Here is a 23,551-nt window from a genome sequence, read left to right on the forward strand (position 1 = left end):
TGCAATCACTTAAAAACAGTTAGTTTAAAACACATTAATAGATAATATTAAGATATTCCGGTAACATATTATGGAAGCTAGCCAACAAATTTGTATAATTCCAGGCAATCTTGTATTAATCAAGAACGGTCAAGTATCTCTAGCATGCAGACGGATATCAGTCCAAAACCGGCATTAATAGTATCCTTCCGTCTCAGCATGTAAACTACGTAGAAGTATCCAATGTATTTACGTCGTAGCAATGATAATGGTTGTATACGTATGGTCATACAAATTCAATTTCTATTGATATTAATATCGAATACAACGAATTCTATACGAAGAAGATAATTTTCGGTAAAATTAAATATTTATAAACTATATAAGAGAAATAACCATCCATTAGAATCATTACTAATTTGATATAATTAATAATCAATTGATAAAATATTTGAAGATTATTTTATTATTATATATTTAGAAATTATTGTATTTATAGATTAAGTAACAACTTAAAAAAGCAGTTTTATAGCTTTTTATTTCCATATTTTTCTTAATGTTTATTAATATTTTGTTATGCCAATGGCATTTGTATAAGAGAGTACTATTATTACACAGCATAATCAGAACATGTACTTTATCATTAATCGAACCGCTGACAAAACGTAACGTTTGATATTTTATGTATGCAAAAAACGTTTTTTTCCACATGTTTCATCATTCTTTGATGATGACATGATTAATATACGTAATTAACGTCACTAGTCCGTTGAATTTCTTTTATAAACACCATAAATTCCATAAATTTCTTTTATGTTACACCATTTTATTCTTTTGATCAAATTCGTATTAATAAGCTTTCCGTAGTATGTGGATTACAAATGATGCATATCGTTAATATGTTGTACCCTTACGTTTTCTTCAATATTGGAAAATTAAACAGGAAAATTTAATAATAATCATCTATATAAACTATAGAATAATTAATAATAATTTAATAAAATTAAAAATAATTTCATTAAATAATTATTAATTATTTAATAAGAATTATTAAATAATAATAATAATATATAATAATAATGTCATATTCCTTTAAAATTCGAATATCTGTACTAAGAAAAATTGTGTTGTTTTTGGACAAATTTCACAAAGGGTTCAAACGAATGCCAATTCAGTATTCTCAAGCTGTGAATCTCTAAGGAAAATTTTTAATTAAAAAAATTATTCGTGTCTATTCAATTTCAGGTTTATCATTAAAATGGTTTCTTGTTTTACCAATATCAAAGTATTAAGTTTCCGACTACGCAAGCAATTACAAAATTTATATCGGAATATTCGAATAATTGTTTAATCACCGACCAATACTGAGATATCTGATGTTTTAACAGAGTTATTAGCACTATCTTGCGAATTAAATTTTTAGAAAATGTACGAAAATATATTTGTCGAAACTCTTGACTAAAATATTCGTTTATGATGAATATCTGAGAAAATTCAACAATAATATAATACAATTCAATAATACAATTCAAAAGGTTACTTGTAATCGATTTGATGATCCTCTTTACAATGACCTCAATTTCAAGTCAGAAAGTGTTAAACAAAAAATTGAAAAAAAGTGTAGAAAAAATATTGTCTGATATCGTAGATGATGAAATTTCCTATAGCATAAAGAAAGCTGCTTTAGACATCGTTTTTTAAAAAAATAATACATACTGAAGAACATTCAATTCCGAATTGAATTTGATTTCTAAATCAAAAATTGGACACAATTTAAATCACGCTAATTGACGGAAATTAAGAAAGAATACATTTTCTAAAATGTCTATCTTAGTAAAAGTATATCTAGAGGGAGACAGGAACTGTGAGAGAAAAGAAGTTATGTATATATATAAATTATCATACCTATTTCTACGTATTACAAGAGGAGACAACAGAATTAAATAATAATAAATCTTTTCCTGTTCACTGTTTTAATAATATTACTAACTTACTTGTTATTTCTCTTTCTTACAAAAATCGGAGTGATGATCAATCGCACATGTAAAGTTTTATTACAAATTGTAAGCATCCATGGTAACTAATTTATGTCATTTTATTAATTCTATCAACACATGCATTATATATTTAGGTCAATACTCATCAATATTTATTTCGATAAAATAATTTAATAATAGAAATAGATCAAATACAAGGGTGCGAATGCAAGAACAAAAACAAAATGATAAAAACGGAAAGGTACCGGTTATACTATGTAAAATACATACGTATACAGAGTGTCCAAACGAAAAATGTTCACTAGATTTATTACGAAATCTAATGACTCTTTCAAATAATGCCAGATCAAGATAATTTTGTCTTCGAGGAGAACACGTCTTAAATAGATTCATTTACTTTGGGTTAACTGCCATAGTTACCGAAGAAATGCGCTTTTAAGTTTCTAGTTGAAAACAACTTTTATTTTATTAAATGGTCAAAATGTTCAAATCGCTCTTCTGCAGTAATATAGTTTTTGCTCAGTGTTACATCGAAAATTTTGCAACTCATCAGGTATAATTTGACGGTATGCTTCGACTTCGAAAGATTGTTGGGTGACATATATTCTGAATTTTAAATATTCGCATAGAAAAAAATCCAAGGATGTAAACGATTAGAAAAATACTGTTTTAGAATTTGTCATATTGGGGTATGCAACGTATGAATCTTTTTGTTCTTCTTCTATTTAGTTTTTCCTTTTCGTTACACGAAAAATTTCTTTTTTGTATCATTACATACATACTTCACAAATATGTATTTATCCATATATGTAACATACGTGTGAAAAGATGCTCTTAAAAATTATAAAAAATTTTGGTTGCAAGATCCAGTGGTTTACTATATAAAATTTTTTTTTATCTTTTTCCGATATTTACTTTATTTTGTTCCATGGAAAATTGTTTCCTGTATTCCTTTATATACTTCAGAAATATGTGTGTATGTGTTTATGTCTTTAAGCGATAATAACCAAAATGCTCATCTTTGTGACATTTAGGGGAATTATGCTATTAACTATTCATCATAATATTGTATTACAAAAGTATGGAGTAATGTCTAATAACAGGCGTAAAAACCAATATTTGTTTGAAGAATTATAGGTAATTTGCAAAAAAGATTATTATTTCTTAATAATCTAATATAAAACGAAACTGATTATATGTAATATTTAACAAATCGCTAAAAATCATATGAACAACATAATATAATATAAATTTTTTTCAAATAAATTTTTTTCAAATGCTAATTATACATGTTAAAAAATATGAGTTGTAGTCTATATAAAATATATGAAAATATAACTTATTGAAAAAGAATAAAGCATTACTCTAAACTTGGAAGAATGAACAAAATGATAGATTTAAAAAAGTATGCAAATTTTTTCTTAATTATAATTTTCGTCATCACGAAGATGGCTCATCATAAAACAACTCTGAAGAAAAGAAACATTAGATAATGAATAGAAACTTTTCTCAGAAGAAATCAGAAACATATCTTATTCTTCATGCTATTTCCGTGAGTATAGTTGCCATTGTAGGACTAGTTAGCTGTACCATATAATAAAACTTATTCTTATCTTTAATTCATTTCTTCTTTAGACAATTGAAAATACAATTCGGCAATTATCCATTCGCTTATTTCTTTTAATTGACTTCCCATAAACTTTGTCAAAATAAACGATCGACATATCTTTAGAATCGGCATATCCAAGGTACAGTGAGGCCTATGAATCAGAAAAACTATTTTTTAAGAAAAAATATTGGCCTTTTTAAAAAAATCATGCAGAAATATCAACCTAATATTCCTACCAAATTCCTCCTCTTGAATTCTCTTTTCTAAGATAGATAAACGAAAAATCATCAAAGTAGATTTTCCGCAATCAGTAAGGATAACAATCGTGTCATTCATTTCGTCGTCGTTTTATTGGTGCTTTTAACGTGACATTCAAATTTACTCCTACTTATTCAATTCCTATTGGCCAATCTATTTTAATTATAGTCATTTTTACCAGCATAGAAATTATTATTATCATCTCTAGAATAGTGAATTCTTGAACTAAAAAATAAAATTAATTGGAAATGCATTTTGTTCTGTAACTTTATGGAACGATACTTCAATAATATATAAGAATATATAATTATTTATGCAATTTCTTTTTTCGTAGCTAAATGATAAAAATTTTGTGGAAACATATCCGATAAAAACTTATTCAGATCGCGAATAGCAATGGTTGGGAAATAGAATTTCCTTTTAATATAGTCCAATTTTTTATCACTTGATTTAATTAATAAATATATATTACTATTAAATAGTATAATAATATTATTAACGATAAGAAAATATAAAAATTATCATTTTAAATGTTGAGATATCTTTTATATCTTGCGTTATTTTCCGAGCGATGACTGGAGCTGCAGGAAAAAGACAACAATTTTTTAATTACTCCTTCGGAAATATTCATATTTTTAATATCATCATGTGTTATTAGAACATGTTTCGGATTCCTCAAGTCGTAAATTTGATACAATTCCTCGTATACTTTTTTTTGTGATCAATAGTGTGAAAAAGATGATAAATAGTTAAAATGAAAGTAATTTTCAATGTCAATGACAAATAATTAAGTAAATATATACTTTCGCTATCAAAGAATGTAGCAAGCGTTAAAAGTACAAAGTAAATTTTAGAAGATGAAATGTCCCTTCCTTGAAAAGACATAGATACTTTTCTCTGATTTTATTCTATAAATTTTATTTTAACTAAATAATAAATATACCTTATATCAATAGCGATAGTATTGATTTCATCTCGAATACCTTGTTCCGAATGTTTTCCTCCTTCATGTAATCATTCGAATAAAAAGTCCAGAAATACATTTGGCTTTTGTTCTTCAACCTTAAAAAATGATCTATTATTAATATAAAAAAAGATTAAAAATATAATTTTGCTATATATATATTCATTATTTTTTATCTGAATTTTCCTTTGGTGATTCTTGACTAATTCTATTTCTCAACGTTGATTCTTTTTTCTCGATTATATATACGAAGAGAAAATAATATATATTACGTACATTTATAACTCCTTCCTGGAATAAATTGTTCTCCATTTGGTTCTTTATTAAAACGATAAAGTTTTTATACAATAAATTTTTTATTCATTTCTTATACTTTAATATATATTTCTACTTCAATTTATAATTACATATATCGTTTGTTATGAACGTAACAATTTGCTATATTTATTCATGACAAATATTATGTAATAAACTTGTATATTAAAAATAATTGTTTATATGAATAATAATATTATTATAAGTATGAGAAATAATAACAGTATGTATAAAAAGGATTGCTGATTTAATATAACAAATACACGTGTACATTGATAATATACATAAATATATCTAAAATCTCGGTGATTTCGTGTACCCTAGTTATATTAATGATATATTTGTTGAATATAATAACTAAAATAACATCCATAAAGGATGAAACATTAACAAGACAAGTTTATTCATTAGTTATAATTGAGATATAAGAAAGAAATGCAGTGGTTAAGTTAATCAGGGAAAAGAAGAAGAAATGTTACGAAAGTATGATAGATAATAATAGAGAAAACCTTACGAAAATGTGAAGAGCTCTGGAAGAAATAATTAGACGAAAATCAAGGGATATGAAAGATATAGACAGTACAGATTTCGAGATTTTAGGCAAGAATAAAGGATATAACATAGCTGATAAATTCAATATATACTATGTGTTACGTCGCACGACGAAAACCTGTAAAAAATTAAATTAAATTTAAAACATTATTTAATTTTAAGTGAGACACGGTGATCGACCTTTATAATGTCATTTATTCCGACATTGCAAACATATGTTAAGGACAAAGGGCATACATACTAGTAAGTACAATAATTCATAGGCTAGATTTATTATATGTACACGAAATATTGTAACTAATGTAAACATAAGGGACAGTTTTACCTGAGTATTTAACGCACGGAGCACATAAATCTTAAAGGAAAAACATTAATTCTAAAAACTTGCGCTTAATACGTAGGTACATGGGACGGTCCGGTCCCAAACAATTACGCACGTAGGAAGCGAAACAATACTCGAGAACTTTCTAAATTTTCTGTAAAAATGCTGAAGTATTTAAGTTATTGTAAAACATATGGTCTAGACAATTCAAGGAAAACATCCAGCCTCAGAAATCTCCGTCGTCTTCCTTGCCTGACCGTCCATACTTGCGGTTCACCAAAGCCCCACCCGTCGAGCCGCGGCGTTTGCAGTACTCCCCACTTACTTGAATCACCCATACCACCGCCGATTGGGACAGCAGTGGGCCAGTGAGGACGCATCGAGCGCCGCCGAACGCTGATTGGCTGGACATACAAGCGACTGCACAACGCTCCTCCATGATTATTGCTCCGGATTTTCTAATGAGTATACATCTCCAGCGAGAATCGAGACGAATCACGCGCATCTATTAAATTTAGAGTTTACATCTGCACGAGTAAATTTACATTTAGTTATTCTTAAATAAAAGTTTTGTTTTTAAAACGTCTCAAGTCAGTAACCACGGTTGTGTTCGTAGCGGCTCTCTTCCTCGCGCATATCTCTAAATCGGGAGCTAGTATTAGCGACGCAGTCGACTAATTCAAACGCAACAGTGCAATTTGTTCATCCTCCACCGTGCAGGCAAAAATCCTATTAACCTACTTACCCATCCTCATTGCTCTCGGTGAGTATCTTCCACATGTACAACTTTGTTGTTTCGGTGAGGACGAAACCCACGGGCATTTTTTTCAAACAAATTGACGTTTCGGTGAGGAGTCCCCGCACGAACAATGATTTATTCTCTTTCCTCCTTTTCTACTATCAATTAACCGCTCTTTCCGCGAGCGTCTTCCTACCTTTATGCCTAAAGTACGTCGTGATCGTAGGCAGTATCAATTGCGTCGCTTTTTAAAGGAATCTTATCACGAAACGAAAAATTACTATGACGCACTGGATGTCGAGCCCTTGGAAGAGAAGAAAGAGAACCTTCCACCATACCGCCTGATCCCTTTACTGCCATCCAGAAGGCGAATTCCCCCGCTGAACCTTCCAGTCTTGGATCCTAGGACTCCGAATTATTTGGAGATAAGGCTTTAGCATCGTCTGGAATCACTCTCCCAAGAGGTAAGAGAGTGCTTGCAACGCCGCTTCGACACTCTATTTGGTGCCGATCCCGAGCCAAAAGAACTGCCCGGATAGGTAACGGCCGAAAAGGCAAAAGATCTCGCGAAAGCCGAAGCTCCTTAGGAAATTAGTTTATTAAGGCCTGTGCCTAGTGAGACGTGAGTTCATATGTGAAAAGTATTAGTAATATAGTAAAATCTGTAAATAATGACAAGTCGAATGGCACAAGTAGAAGAATTATGCATATTACTGAAAGTATAGGGATTAATATAGAGAACATTGTAATGATTAATATAAAAAATTTAGAAGAAATTGTTACGAGACTGTTGAAAAAGAAAAGAATTTAAGTGGGAATATTTACCTATATTATTATATAATATAAGTAATAGGGAATAATTATTTAATTACTTATAAAAGTTGGTATTTTATGCTTTCTTTTCCATCCTCACTTTCTGTTAGAATAGAAGTATAGTAGAAATCGTTGTGCGATGCTATCAGATTATCTATAAATCTCACAATTATTATTACGATTATAAGATTATTTTCATTATATTTAAGTTGCTTATATATATTTTTATTGATACAATTCATCATGTATTTCACTATAATATTAATTATTATTCTAACAATTTTATTTGGACTATACTATGGAATAGCAGAATACTTTTTAAATAAATTAAACGTGATTAATAAGATCAAAGGAATCTTTGGTCCAAAAGCATTTTCAATTATTGGAAATGCTCATTTGATTATTCGCGATACGACAGGTAAATTTGTATCATCAATTTTTTATATTTAAGTATTTTATCCGATATTTATTTATAATCCCTATTCCAGCTGTATTTAACCAAATACTAAATCTTGGTAAGAATAATCAATTATTGTGGCGTGTATATTGTACAAAATAATGTACTCAATGGTCCAAATATTACTGTGAAATACATATCTTCTACATTATTTAATATTACATAAATAATTATATTAAATATGTATTATAAAATGTATCCATTTTTGTAACATTAAATCTTATAAAATTGAACAAGAAAATATTTTTGCTTCTTTAAATACACATACAGGTGAATGTATTATATTAATATGTACAATTTCTTTTCCCTTTTACTTTTTTCTTATATACATGTATGTATAAACAAATAAATTAAATAAACTATCTAAATTAAAATAATATGTAAAATATGTAAATTAAAGCATACTTGTTTTCCTTTTGATGTGATTTTAACGTTAGTATGGAATCCACATTGGAAAGCTTTAAATCAAAGTTCCTTATAAAAAATATAAAGTCACATATGGATATATTCGTTTAACATTCTATCGTATTAATAGAAAAATTGGAAACTTTAGATGGAGAAGAATTAGACGCTTTCCATTACGTCTTCCGCTGTTCATTGGATGTAATATACGGTATTTTAATTTAGAAACATTTAAACGTTTATAAAATTTATGTACATTTGTTTGAATTTATTATAATATTGCTAAACTTTTTATTGAAAGATGTCACGCTGCGAATAAATTCGCTGATAAATCCGGATTGTAAATTAGCTAAATCAATAGAATGGTAATAATAATGATACTTTTATTTTTTAATGTATTATATATTCTTACAATATATTTCGTTTGCTCTTTCAGTGCAATGGACATAGCAACACAAAGGATCTTTAAAGTATGGTTACATCCGAATATAATTTTTTATAATATTGCTAGAAAAAAAAAATTTCAGGTGTGTTTGACTTACCTGGATACAACGGACTTAAAAATAAGGTGTCATTAAAGCAAATATTTTTTAAATTGCATTACTTCTTTTCAAACACATTACTTCTTAACATTTTCTATACATATTGTTCTGTACATATTGTTATTTTTCGTTCCTAAAAATAATCTAAGAGAAAAGGGAATCTCTATTAAGAAGTAATATTAATCGGGAATTGATAGCCAAAAATTTAGGTAAAAATAACCAACATACCCTTGATAAAATTTAGTTTTCAATCTTTTCATTTATTAATGATAGATTTTTGTTCATTTTTCAAGAACAATAGCTGAAGACACTTCTAGATTCTTTATTCGAGTCATCGTACGAAGGAGAAAAATATTCGGAGCAAGATATTCGCGATGAAATCAATACAATAGTTATACCTGTATTTATTATTTAGTTGCAATAAAATTTTTTTTGTTAATGACAATTAAGGAAAACTGTATATTACTTTCAGGAAAGCGAAACTTCAGCCACAACCATTAGCTTTATAATTTTAATGCTTGCTACATTTCCGAAAATTCAAGTACATGTATAATATATTTTCTTAATAATTTGTCATTACGTATCAGACGTAAATTATATTCATATTAACTTCTTATCATGTCTTCCAAATCTTCGATCACAAAGGACAAAGTATATAGGAAACTAAATCAAACGTTTCTTTGACATATAATGATATTAAAAGTATTTTCGAATAAAAATATATAATGATATTAAAAATAATTAGAAAAAAAAACTTTCGGAACTTGTGATCAAGGAAACGTTACGTCTATTTCCTGCAGTTCTAGTCCTCGCACGGGAAGTGACGTAAGATATAATAGGTACATTTGCATACAAAATAATTTGTTATATATCATTTCATTGTTTTATGTTTTATATTTCATTAATAATATTATGAACGTATTATATAGTAATAAAATTTATTTATTAATTATATGAATTATATTATTAATTATATTACTAAAAATTGGACTAAACCGAAAGGATGTTCAGCAATATTTCCCATTTATAAAGTACATAGAAGCGCGAATGTTCCATGGCCATTAGTATTCGATCCCGGTAGGTTCCTACCGGAAAAGAATTGTTCTACGTATTTCTTTCCATTTAGTTACGGTCGAAGAAATTGCATAGGTAATTACATACTCCTTCAGATTATTTGAAAGTATATTCCAGAAAATTCAAAAATAAAATGTATTTACAATTGATTTTATTTTTTTAGGTCAACATTTCGCTATGACAATTAAGTAAATAATAATCGATCTTGGATGTCTAGTTGTCTCCTTTCCGGAGACTTTAATTACGATCCTAGCGTTCATTGCATGCAGAAACTTGACTTGAGATGACGTCATTATAAATGTTTGCATTCTTTCTGATTCTTTATCTCTTTCGAAAATCAGAGTCTACAGACAAGAAAACTAATCTATCTTGTTTAACTTAATCCAATTTATATGTGATATAATGTAATGGTATACATTGATATACATCAATATTCATGCCAACAAAATACTTTTGATGAAAAATAAGATTATTATATATGGTTCGTTCTAGCAGACGAACCGAAAGATGTTAAAAAACAAATGCGAAGCAATCGGAACAAGTGTGAATTCACATATTTCAGGTAGCCTAACACTCTGGGACGATGTCGAAGCAACCTTTAACATAGAATTATGTAATTTCACTTCTGATTACAACAATTAACTATGGTTCCCGATTTACTAGTAAAGTATTTTATCAACATCTTAGCATGCGACTGTTTTTTTTGTTTGACGACTGATCTCGTTGAAAGAATTATGGATTTATAATAATTTTCTTCATACTGAAGATATTACAAGGAAGTGATTATCGTTATATGTAACATTCTACATATATGATTGCTATATATAACATGTCGTATTTATTATTTAAATCTTTTTAAATTAGCCGATATGTATTGTTATATTTACCATCAAAAATTCCACGTGTACAATGATAGTAGCCCTTCATCGCAGGAAATAAAAGCAAAGAACATCAAGTATTCGTTATTAGATAATGGTTAAATTAACACATATGACAGCCATACTCGGCATGCACGAAAAGAAAAACGATTTGATATGATCTGCCGCAGTTGTCAATGATTACACATTTTGATATATACAAATCATATGTAAATGTCCTTTCTTCCATTTTATCTTATTTTATATCATCCTAATTCTGTCACTCTTTCGCGCTCACACACATGGCAACAAATTGAATATTTCCATTTGCTGAAACACACATTCCAATAAATTGATCTTAGCACTGAAAATATGTTTTAATTTATACATTTGTTACAAGTCTAATGCATCGGTCATTATCAAGGTTTTGTCATTGAGTATTCGCACTTAAAAAATACTTTTAATCTAATGAGCGATTCTATTATTTCTAATATTTAATAACAGAATTCAATAATTGCATCATCATTTTAAATCAATTCTGATATGAAACATATGAAAATCATGCAAATCGAAATATATTTTGCGTAATCCTTTTCGACACTAATATAAAATATTGTTTACAATTTCGCAATTTCTTTTCCAGCCTGTATTTTTTTATAATATTTCAGATATAGTATGTAGGCGTGAATATACATATCCGGTACTAAATGGAGTACTATAAAAATTGATAGCTTGCACACATAAATTCCCTTCGTAACAGCTTCCTTTGTCATAGAGCAAATGACACTTTGGTATTAATTCACTTTGGATATTCATTAAAGATCGTAATTAATCTATCTTAAATATCTAATCACGTTCGTAAATTTAACGGTACATTAATATAAAAAAGTTTCTGTGCCTGTCATCGATACAATAGAAGTCTATCCTATTAACGGTTGTTGAAAATACTAAATTTGGAAAAGTATAATCAATTCTTTGAATTGAAATTTTGGTAATATATTTGTCGAATATTGTCTGTCGATATACAAACAAAAATTATCTGCTGTCGATAAAATTTTCAGTGATGTTATTTAATTTACAGTTTTCCTAAAGAATCAAAATTATTTTGACGTTCATTGGCAATCAGTTAGGAAGAATAGTTTTCTAATAGCGATCAAAAATCGATGGTTAACAATCTCGTTTATCTCAGTAAAAGTGTAATCCGAGATTACAATTTTTTTTATTATCTCAATTCTTTGTAATTAAAATGGAAACGTAGCATTCATCGTTATGGAATAATTACTTTCCATTTTCTTAAATATTATAGATATTTAATGCAATGTTTTGTAGAAATTTTCAGGACAATTTTTCTTTTCATTCCGTTTTAATGATTCACTTATCCTTGTTTCTTTCTTCAATTAATTCAATGTTTACATGGCAATTTGACTCCCTTAAATATTAACAGATTTTCTACGATGAAAAGACATTTTTTTAATGTGGTCAAGAAAAAATTAGACGTCTCGATACTTTCATCACTTATAGCGCAGATATGTAAGTTCATATAATAATACCTTACTTAATGCTTTTCTATTCATCCAGAATGTATTATAAAACTTTCTAATATTACGCTAACATCAGTCCAATTTGATCGTCCGATTATTTTTCTTCGTTTCGCAAAACAAAGCAACCGGATTTTTAGAAAAAAAAATTTGAAAAACGTTTAATATAACAATCCTGGCCACAGAAATTCGAAAATTGCCTCTACTCTATTGATTATGTAATTCACCCGTTATGGTTATATAGAAAAAGAAGGAAATGACGGACATGCAAAGTAAAAGCAAGAAAATAAATTTTGCAAAAATTGCAAAATATTGTAGAAAGAAATTTTACTCGTTGCTCATATTTATGAATATTCAATAATGCGTGCTTGCGTGCATTCTCTTTGTATGATTAGTGTAAAATGGAAAAGGAGAAAGAGAAAGAGAGAACAAATGACGACAAAAAATGATTCGATACTATCTGAAAATAGAATAAACCGATAACTGAGAAGAAATGAATATCATTAAAGAAATAATAAAGTCTTACTCCTACATATTTATTATAAGTATCTCAACAAAATTTATCTCATTTAATAATAATTAAAAAAATAATTTATGAAAGTTTCCATCTAATTTGAATAAACGAAAATCAATTTTGAAAGTTGAGATTAATGGTCCATTTCTATACAGCAGTACGGTGATTATTCAATTTTGTGCCGCTTACATACAATCAAATTTAACCATTTCGAACAGTCTATTCTGATACTTAACGATCAATCAGCATCATTCGTTTTCAGTCCGTCCAAGTTCTTATCGTCTTCACGGATAGTTCTAGAAAAACTGTCATTTTACACAGTCAATTTACACATTTAAGACTAAAAATAAGAAGATAACAGAGTTTTACTAGGGTAATTACCGATACACAATTACGAAACGTAAATGTAGCAATTTTTTATCATTATACTATAATTAAATCCTTACAGATATTCTTCGAATGCTTTGGCATTTTTGGGATAAATATACGAATGATAAAGTAAAAACTAAAATATAAAAGTATAGATGAAACGAGGCAAAAAATGGGTACATAAATAAACAAAAGTTCAAATGTAAATCTTACTACATAATATTGTTGGTTTTGTTCATTTTATTCACTTTGTTAAAACTAGCATTTAAAACACATTATATATAAAATAATAATAGTATATTAATAAAATAATAATTGAAAATAATAATAGATCGCCAAATACTATTTCGAATCATCACCTTTTGATGCTCTATGTTAGGATCACAAGATCATAATGTCGTGCAAATGTATCCTCTCCAATCGAGTGTTTCTTGATAATATAGAAGACAAAGGCAAATGACTTTTAAAATAGTTCCAGAAATTTTAGATACGTTTATATATGATACAATATATATATATATATATATATATATATATATATATATATATATACATATATTTCGACAGGCGTATATAATTGTACATTCACCAATGATCGATAGGCTGAAATGCTGTTCCATCCATATATTTTTGTTCATATATGATTGTTCATGTAGAACAGTCGTTTTAATTAAATATATAAAATAAGTAAATAATGTGCACGTGTTAATAATGCAGAGTAATAAATCAATTATTTATTGATTAAATAGTTCACTAAGGAAAATTAATTATTAATTGTACAGATCTTCTCTACTTTGAACTATATCGAGTAAGTCAATAATATCCAAAGGGATTATGTATCCGTGATCGGTAAAATTTTTAGTATAATAACTTTAAATTTATTAAAGTTTAGAATTTTTCAGAAAAATGAATTTTGTTTCCAATCAGTTTGAAAGTATTATTAATTAATATTGACTAGAAATCGTTCGACAACAATTTCGATCTTGAGATTACACATTTCATGATTATCTGACTGATCCCTGGCAAACATTAAAAAACTTCCACTAACAAAGAAAAAGTATCATTTATCGACATAAAATAATTATTTTTCATTCTTTTTGTAATTACATATATTTAATCAAATTTTTGGACAAAATTTTCTCGTCCGTTCTATCAATTAGTTTTAATAATAAACTTATTCATATTCATTTATCAAACACTTAAATGCTTATGTAAAATATTATTTCACAATATTAATATTTTATATATTAATATAACTAAGGATAACTAAATATTTCGATACCTTTACCACTTAAAGCGTCCATACGTGAGCACATACAATGATGAATTACACAATGCTTTTGCATTCGTCTAGAATGTATCACAAGATTATTCGTATTATTACAATAATGGCTCTCAAATTCGAACATTTATTTATCTTTTATCGTCTTACTATTCGTGTCGACGAGATTCTTAGAAAAAAAATCTTTTAAAGAAAAGAAAAAAATTTTGACCACAGTTTCAATAACTAACCTTTTAAGACATCAGTCATATCTAAAAAATAAAAAATTAGGCGAACAATTGCCAGCAAAAAAGATTGTTGTTATTACAATATTTTTTGACAGTGTTTCACAATTTTATCGAATGGATTCCGACTCGGATCGTCATATTTATAATTACTGCGTGCCTGCATGCGTACGCGCGTGTATGTACTGTCTGTATCAATAAAATTTAGATGGTAAGGGGGAATAATAGAGAAAGAGAGAGATATTCTTGACAACACGAACCATCGTAGTAATCAACCTCTACATTTGAAGCTAAAAACAGTAAGTCAACCGAAACCTTCGCATCTCAATACTTCAGATATATCGTTATAAATTTTAATTTACATGGTGCCTTTTATCATGCATCATCTTCACGAATTCTTCAGGATCCATCAAAAATATTGCATTATCCCAGTAGTTTCGAAAGCTGAAAAATTCCGAGTTGCCATTTTTCATGGCGACCAGTGGGTTCATAACATTGATGATGGTATCCACAATGCAATTTGACCGTTATCATGGGCTGCGTTACGAGAAATGCAACGTAACACGCTCCCGTAATTAGGAACGTAAAACGCAATAATTTTTCACTTGATATAAACCAAATACTTTCAGTATGATACGAGGTAATACATTTCGTCTTTGCTCAAATAAATAACTTTGTAAACAATATACTTGTAATGATTGTATTTATATTTTACGTAGTAACAGCCTAATAACGGTCATATCTATTTCGATACTTTATTTCACTCCTACTCATTATCCCGGGTTTCTTAATGATTTAGATCATCATGAGAACAGGAATAATTTTTAAACAATTTTGATGATCATGTTCTCACTTTAAAATCGGATCTACTGTATATCATTTTAGAATTTTTGAAAGAGATTTTCATTTATCCATAAATTATCCACGAATAAAAATAATATACTTTACACGATTTTTTTCGAAGATAATTTTTCGAAAATTCAATACATTTGATTAAATCTTCGTCCTTAAAATGACAGTTTTTTCCAATTGTTCAAGAATTACTTCTGTCTTCATTGACGGCGTAAATGCTGTTTTCGACAATTTTTGAAGACAAAATTTATTACTGTGATGTTTGTAGTTCTTCATTATTTTTATAGATTAAAAAGATAGAGATTTTATAAGCAATGTGTAGCACATTTGCACGCATTTAGATTAGTATTTCAAGAAAATCTTATGTTCGGATCTAACAAAATTAATGAACTAATTTATTTCATTTGTTTCGTTACACTCTTTATCTCCTTCTTCTTATTTGATAATGTAGTAAGGTATAACAATTCAATCTCTTATATCAATTTCTTCCACTAATGTCTGGCGAGATTTTCGCGGCGATCTGTGATACATCAGCAGTATAAGTTTGTTCGATTATATATGGATATAAAGTATATACATTTGTCGATTATTTTTTCAAAATTAATGAACATATATACCATATATTAGTAAACGTATATATTATATATTATTTTTATTGAAGCTCAAAACACAAGTTCTGTTCCACGTTACCCGCGGCATTTTTTTCCAGCGTTATTTCGTTATGGTTTCCTCTGCGGGAATTCACTTTATATTATTTCAATTACTACTACTATTACCATAATAATAATTAAAAAAAGAATATAATAAATAGAAGAATATACCTACATTAAAGACATCATGACACATATGATGAAGGTAATTTACGATAACAACAGAAGTAGAAATCTGTCATTTTACGTGGTCATTTTACGCACTAACTCTCATCAAATCGTATCCTTGATAATTTCGACACATGACCGCCCATCGATAGATATGTTTAATCCTTTTCGAATATTTAAAAGAAATAATAATTAGTGAACATATTCTTATATATTATATAGTTGTATAAGGATCAAAATACGAACTCATTTCCATATTATATACGAGGTTTTATTCTCTAATTATTTTTAACAAAACACTTTATAAAATCTTGCTTTTATCACAAATTTATATACTAATTATTGTATGCAGTAATTACATTTATTATTCTCCGTATTTGTTGCGAAACATTTCCGTACCGCTGTCCTATCAAGCACAGATTATTGGGAAACGCATTCTAGCATCATAATCTCATACATATGAGAGATTGAAAAGTGAGTTTACAGTCTACTAAACTACTTAATCTAATTTATACAAAACCGATTGTTATGTCGCGTGAAATAAATACAACTTACAAAAATTTTTACATTACCGATACGATAGGCGTATGTTGGTGACACTGTTCCCTGTAGTTTATATTTTACCTATACCAGCCGCTTTACTCTTTGAGCGAAAAGTGATAAACAGCCTAGTAGGAAAAAGAGAGATATGCGTATGTGTTACGAATATTGCGTTTGAAATTTTTTAGTTCTTAGCAATCTCAGAAATTTTTACCAAAACATTACATTAGTATACTGAATAGTAGGATCTCTCTCCCTGTTTCAGTTTTCGTTTCATTCTAATTTCTGTTTAATCAACTTGCACTAAAGTGTCCTAAGAAGTTTCACTTCAAAAAGTAAAATTAATTTTCACATGATATTAATTGTAATATCATGTGAAATGATATTAAATTTATAATAAACAAATAATTATATCTGAATATGGCATTCTCTAAGTAGCCTTTATTTGAAACATGTTTTGCTATGAATAATGGTAGTAATAAGTATTAATAGATATAGAATTGTATATAATATAAATGCATATAAAATAATAGTGCGAAGGATTAAGAAGTACTGTAATATTTACTTTGTAGCATATTGTAATATATGTATGAGACAAAAAACAATCTTACCTGATAATGAATTTAAATCATTGTGTTCGGATACAATCATAAAATATACTTTACATTTTTGTTTATTGCCGTATTGATCGATCGCTTGCCCAACAATAATTAATATGACCAATCAAAATTACCGTAAGGTAGAGAAAAGAAACTTGGCGTACGAGTCGCTTCTAATGGCGTGGCCAATCATTATTAGTACCAATTAAAGAAAAAAATCATACCTCTACGAACCGTAAGTAGCGGGGCTGCAAGAAGTGAATTCTTCCATCTTTTCCCTCGTGTTCTCGAATAAGATAGTTGTTTTCATCAAGTATTCCATAAGAAATTAAATAAGATTAAAGAAGATCTACAGAGGAACGTCGAGTACGTTTTACATTATATCCATCATTACCATTTTATTAAAATTTTACGAATCAATTTAAGTTTCAAGGTGTATCAAGTACTTGTTATGAGTTACATAGGTTATTACAAATACATTATTTCATATAATGTTGCGTTAAACATGTAATAAATTGTTGATGTTATATAATATGAGAAATTAAGATTTTATTAAATTGAATAAAAGACAGATATCTTTTTATGTCTGGTTTATTTTACACATATAATTTTATCAATTTTTTTTATTGCCTATGAGATATGTTTGTTAATCTAATATTTCTATTTGCTAGTGCCTCAAAAGTAACAAATTAGTAAGATTATGTATCATTGATATTATACAGTATTTAATAATTCAAATTATCAGTAATAACATAAGATATATACAATACATTTTTATCATTATCAGGATGTTGATGCCAAAAAACAATCGTGTAGCCAAATACGAATACCTTTTTAAAGAAGGTGTAATGGTAGCGAAAAAGAATTACCATGCTTCAAAGCATCCAGAGTTAGAAACAATTTCAAATTTATTAGTTATTAAAGCATTGCAGGTAAATTATATCTTTAATATTTAATATTGGAATAAATTATCATTGTGTGTGTTCTTTCATTCTTATAATAATTCTTTTATGTTTCTCCAGTCCCTTAAATCCAGAGGATATGTCAAAGAGAAATTTGCTTAGCGACATTTTTATTGGTATTTGGCCAACGAGGTAATTGAATATTTACGTGGATTCTTGCACCAGAGATTGTTCCATCTACGCTCAAGAGACAAGTTAGTCAGAAACTTCAAGACCCAGGCCTGCCGCAGATCCAAGAAGCGAAGCTTCAAGACTGACAGAAGACCGTGCTGATTACAGACGTGGGCCAGGAGGTCTTACTGGACCTGGCGATAAAAATATCGATATTGGTGCAGGTACAGATGACTTAGAGTTCTTTGGTGGTTTTGGATGTGAAAAAGCCCTGTAAATAATTTTTGAAAAATAAAATAATCAAAATCAGACTATTTCTAATTCTTTATATTTCTGATTTCTACTTCTTTACTACTTGTTATTTATATACTTTACTACTTGTTATTTATATACCATTGTTAATATATAATATGAAAACTATATCATCCAAAATATACATATGAAATAGTCGAGAATAATTTGAACAACTCCTTTAATTTGATAACATTCTCCTCATTCCATAAATTGAAATTATTGTTGGAATTCATTTTTGTAAGATAAAGTAGAATGATAAAGTGTACTTATCTATTTTTACATTTGGTAATTATATTAAAGTTTCTTTTTAAATCGCTAACGTGTGTAAAAAACTGTACAATTTTATAACAGTATAATATATTTTCTCTCAAGAGAAAAACTAGTCAACAGTATTAAAAAAAATAGTAAGATTTAGTAATAGATAATTCTGAAACGTTCAAATTAAAATCATTCAATGATTCTAACATTGATATAGGAGAGAGAGAGAGAGAGAGAGAGAGTTTGAAGGCAGAAAAATAAAAGTTTATTTATAAATAATATCTGTTTTCATTTTAAAAATAATTTGGCACACCTTTTTTTTATGATACAATCTTGATGAATAGAAAAGCATTAAGTAAAGTATTATTGTATGAGCTTATTTATCTGCGCTGTAAGTGATGGAAGTATCGAAACGTCTAATATCTTCATTGAATCTTGATACAATGAAAAATTACTTTACGTCGTTAAAAAACCGTTAATGATTTAGGGGAGCCATTTAAACATCGAATTATTTGAAGAAAGAAACTTGGATAATTGTATAATTAAAAAGGAATGGAAATACTGACGTAAGAATTTCCACAAAAAATTGGGTTAAATATATATAATATTTAAGAAAAGGGAAAGTAATAATTCCATAACGATGAACGCTACCTTTTCATTTTAATTTCAAATTACCGAGATAATAAAGAAAAGTGTAATCTCAGATTAAGCGAAATAATTTTAATTTTTTAGTGAAACTGTAAGTTAGATAACATCATTGAAAATGTTACCGACCGCTGATAGATAATTTCTGTTTGTATATCCTCAGTCGTACATTCGACGGATATGTTATCAAAATTTCAATTCAAGTAATTTACTATATTTTACTAAATGTAATATTCTCAACAACCGTTGTTAGAGTAAACTTCTTTTGTGTCGATATCAGATAATGCTACTTATTTATATTGTGACGTTAACAGTTGAGTCTTGAATAGTTGTAGAGTAACCAAAATGCTTGCAGCCTAGCAATTACACCAATCTAATCATGCGGCTCTTTTTCGGTCAATCCTTTCGGAATCTTACATGGGAGGGAGGCTCTTTTTTCCTCTTTTTCCTTCACAATAACGCAGTTAAACTGCGCCAGGAAAGATTTTCTTTAACTTAGTTATTCGATGAAATGATGAGAGAGGCTCCGAATATCATTCCTTGCGTCTATATTTTTTTCATGGGTTCCTACTATTGATCCTTGAATTGGTTCCCTCTTGTTAGCGATAACTGTGGAATAATAGGGCGAAGCGATGCTCGATATTCGACATCCTCCTCTTCTCTTTTACGAATTGATTTATTTGGTATAAAATCGGTGATGGAAATAACAAGATTATAAGTCTTAGGTATCTTAACTACTAATTGTAAAGAACTGAGCTTAGCGACTGACTGTAACGAAGTGATCATAACAACTGATTACAACGAACTGTTGATAACGGCTGCGATGAATTTATCTAGACGACTGCGGATTATAATGACGATGAAGTGTTTTCTGCGCACGCCTCGCCTGCACGCGCCCTCTTGCACAAGTCGTTCTCTCGCGTTTTCCTGTCGTCAAGGACTATAAGCCATTGCGTTACGCTGTTCCTGCATTTACCTCCTTAGTCAATTTTATCTCTGCACGCGTGGCTCTTGGGCTCGCTCCGTTGCCAAGGGTGAAAGAAGTATGACGCATTTGCATTCCTGCATGTACTTTATGTCCTCTTTTGTCTTTCCGTATTTCTTTACTACGTGTCTTATAGATAGTTCTAAATTACTTATTAACTACAAGCTTCAAATGATTATTCTTATTAGAAAGATAGAGGAGAAACAAATGAAAAATGATATCGCTCTACAAGCACACGTACTCATGCCTATAAGAATTTCTCTTCTTTAGTGTCTGTCATACTTTCTGGTTGTCCTACACACGAAGACGTGACGCCTGCCCCCTTAAATAAATCGCTCGGAGTTCGGTGCTTCGTTGACTTAGTACCGAGTATTGCAATTATTTTCTCAAGGATAGGGTATTTCACCGATGTCCTTGCGGTGGGAGTCGGAGTCGCATTGCTTCCTTCTGCTAGCATTGGTTATTTATATTCGACACTTACTTAAAAATTTACTAGTTTTATTGTCGTTCTTGACCTTGTCCTTGTGGCTCCTCGGTGGTCGTTGTCGTCTCAAGTGTAAAAGCAGATGTGTCAATGAACTCCAGATTGCACCTAGCAGGTGTGAATTTCAAACATACACTGAGTGGAGGACGTATCCTCGGATAACCAGATCAACACAAATTTTAATGCCCTTTATTATTATAAATAGTCCAATAACACCGGCACTCTCTGATAGGAACACAAAAAATCCTTCCCACAATTTCGAGAGGGTGTTCTTTTAGTGAGATCACCTCCTAGTAGATTGTAGAATGAGATGGTGTTTGGTGGAACATGGTGTTCAGTTGCTCCTCTCGCTATAGTATTTAGAAGACTAGGTCTTTCTGCTGGGAACATGTTGTGATCCCTTAGATTCTACAGGTCTTGGTGGGAGTAGATTCCGCTCGTCATCAAGTAGTGCATATGGCCAGGAACGACATTATTTGCCATCGTAGACAATCCCGAATATATCAAAGTAAGATATATTAACGTTATTTTAATAATTTTTAATAATTATATAATCGTTTTATTTTATATATTTATTTTTTATCAGATGACTGTACTCAATAGTCCAAATATTACTGATAAGAGCGAAGAATATGAAAAATTTAAACCTTTCGTGGGCAATGGTTTGTTAACTGCGCCAGGTGAAGTATATTTTCTACATTGTTTATTAATACATAAATATATATATATGCATATATATATATAAAAAATATTAAATTTTAGAAAATTGAACAGTAAAAATTTTTGCTCCTTTGTATGCATATACAAATAAATGTATTATATGTATGTCTAGACGAATAAAATAAGTAAAGTATGTAAAGTAAAGTATTGCTTTCCTTTGGATTTTAAGCATCATTATGGAATTGTCATCAAAAATTTTAAATCACGTCTTTCTATTAAAACATACAAAATCGCATATAGATGTATTCATTAATTATTCTATCGTTTTAATGAAAAAATTGGAAACTTCAGTTGGAGAAGAATTAGATGTTTTCCATTATATTTTTCGCTGTACATTGGATATAATATGTGGTAGAATTAAAAATTTTTTATACGTGTATATAATTGACGTTTTTGTTTAAAGTTTATTATAATTTTGTTAAACTTTTTATTGGAAGACGCCATGATGGGTAAGAAAATAAATTTGCTGACAAATCCGGATTGCAAATTAGCTGAATTAATAGAATGGTAATAATAATGAAACTTTTATTTTTGTAATGTATTGTATTTTTTCATCTACTTTTTCAGTGGAATGGTTATAGCTGCACAGAGGATCTTCAAATTATGGTTACATCCGAATATAATTTTTTATAACACTGCTATAGAAAAGAAATATCAGGTGTATTTGTTTTATCTGAATAACTTTACAAACAAAGTATAATTTGTAGAAACATTTTTTAAATTGTATTCCTACTTTTAAAATTTTCCAAATTTTAATATTATATTTTATATATATTGTTGTTTTTTATTCCTAAATATAATCAAAGAAAAAAAGTAATTTATATTGAAAAGTAAAATTAATCGGGAATTGACAGAGGGAAATTTAGGTAAAAATATGAAATATACGTTTAATAAAATTTAGTTTTCAATCATTTCATTTATTAATAATATTAATGAGATTCTTTTTCGTTTTTCAAGAACCAAAGTTAAGGACACTTCTAGATTTTTTATTTGAATTGTCGCACGAATGGGAAAAATATTCGGAGCAAGATATCCGCGATGAAATGAATACAATAATTATAGCTGTAAATCGTATTTATTATTTTTAATTGTAATAAAATTTTTTTTACTAATGACAATTAAGAAAAACTGTATATTACTTTCAGGGAAGCGAAACTTCAGCCACAATCATTAGCTTTGTACTTTTAATGCTTGCTACATTTCCGGATATTCAAGTACGTGTATAATACATTTTCTTAATAATTTGTCATTATGTATTCGACGAAAATTATATTCATATTAACTTCTTATCCTTTCTTCTACATATTCGATTACAAACTACAAAGTATATGAGGAACTACATGAAATTTACTACTCGGATGATCCGAAACATGTTCCAATAACATATAATGATATTAAAAATATGAAACTTTTGGAACGTGTGATTAAGGAAACGTTACGTCTTCGCATATCCAGTTATCGCCCGGAGAGTGACGC

General features: G+C 28.7%; 2 protein-coding genes and 1 pseudogene across 2 annotated transcripts; all 3 read left to right on the top strand.

Moving 5' to 3' along the window:
* The first annotated feature begins 7,406 nt into the window (after nucleotides 1-7,406).
* LOC124428367 (cytochrome P450 4C1-like) lies at nucleotides 7,407-10,215 on the top strand. Its single transcript, XM_046972312.1, has 11 exons — nucleotides 7,407-7,454; nucleotides 7,894-7,966; nucleotides 8,037-8,063; nucleotides 8,541-8,618; nucleotides 8,709-8,772; nucleotides 8,844-8,934; nucleotides 9,251-9,349; nucleotides 9,422-9,496; nucleotides 9,695-9,774; nucleotides 9,989-10,098; nucleotides 10,187-10,215. The coding sequence occupies exons 1-11, from the start codon at nucleotides 7,407-7,409 to the stop codon at nucleotides 10,213-10,215; spliced, it is 774 nt and encodes a 257-aa protein (XP_046828268.1).
* Nucleotides 10,216-18,314: 8,099 nt separating this feature from the next.
* On the top strand, nucleotides 18,315-18,966 carry LOC124428323 (annotated as a pseudogene).
* Nucleotides 18,967-22,251: 3,285 nt separating this feature from the next.
* On the top strand, nucleotides 22,252-23,301 carry LOC124428368 (cytochrome P450 4C1-like). The gene is made up of 6 exons (XM_046972313.1): nucleotides 22,252-22,426; nucleotides 22,513-22,582; nucleotides 22,643-22,735; nucleotides 22,907-22,941; nucleotides 23,033-23,139; nucleotides 23,221-23,301. The coding sequence occupies exons 1-6, from the start codon at nucleotides 22,252-22,254 to the stop codon at nucleotides 23,299-23,301; spliced, it is 561 nt and encodes a 186-aa protein (XP_046828269.1).
* Nucleotides 23,302-23,551: the final 250 nt, after the last annotated feature.

Source organism: Vespa crabro, chromosome 12 (assembly GCF_910589235.1).
Source record: "Vespa crabro chromosome 12, iyVesCrab1.2, whole genome shotgun sequence".
Lineage (NCBI taxonomy): Eukaryota > Metazoa > Arthropoda > Insecta > Hymenoptera > Vespidae > Vespa > Vespa crabro.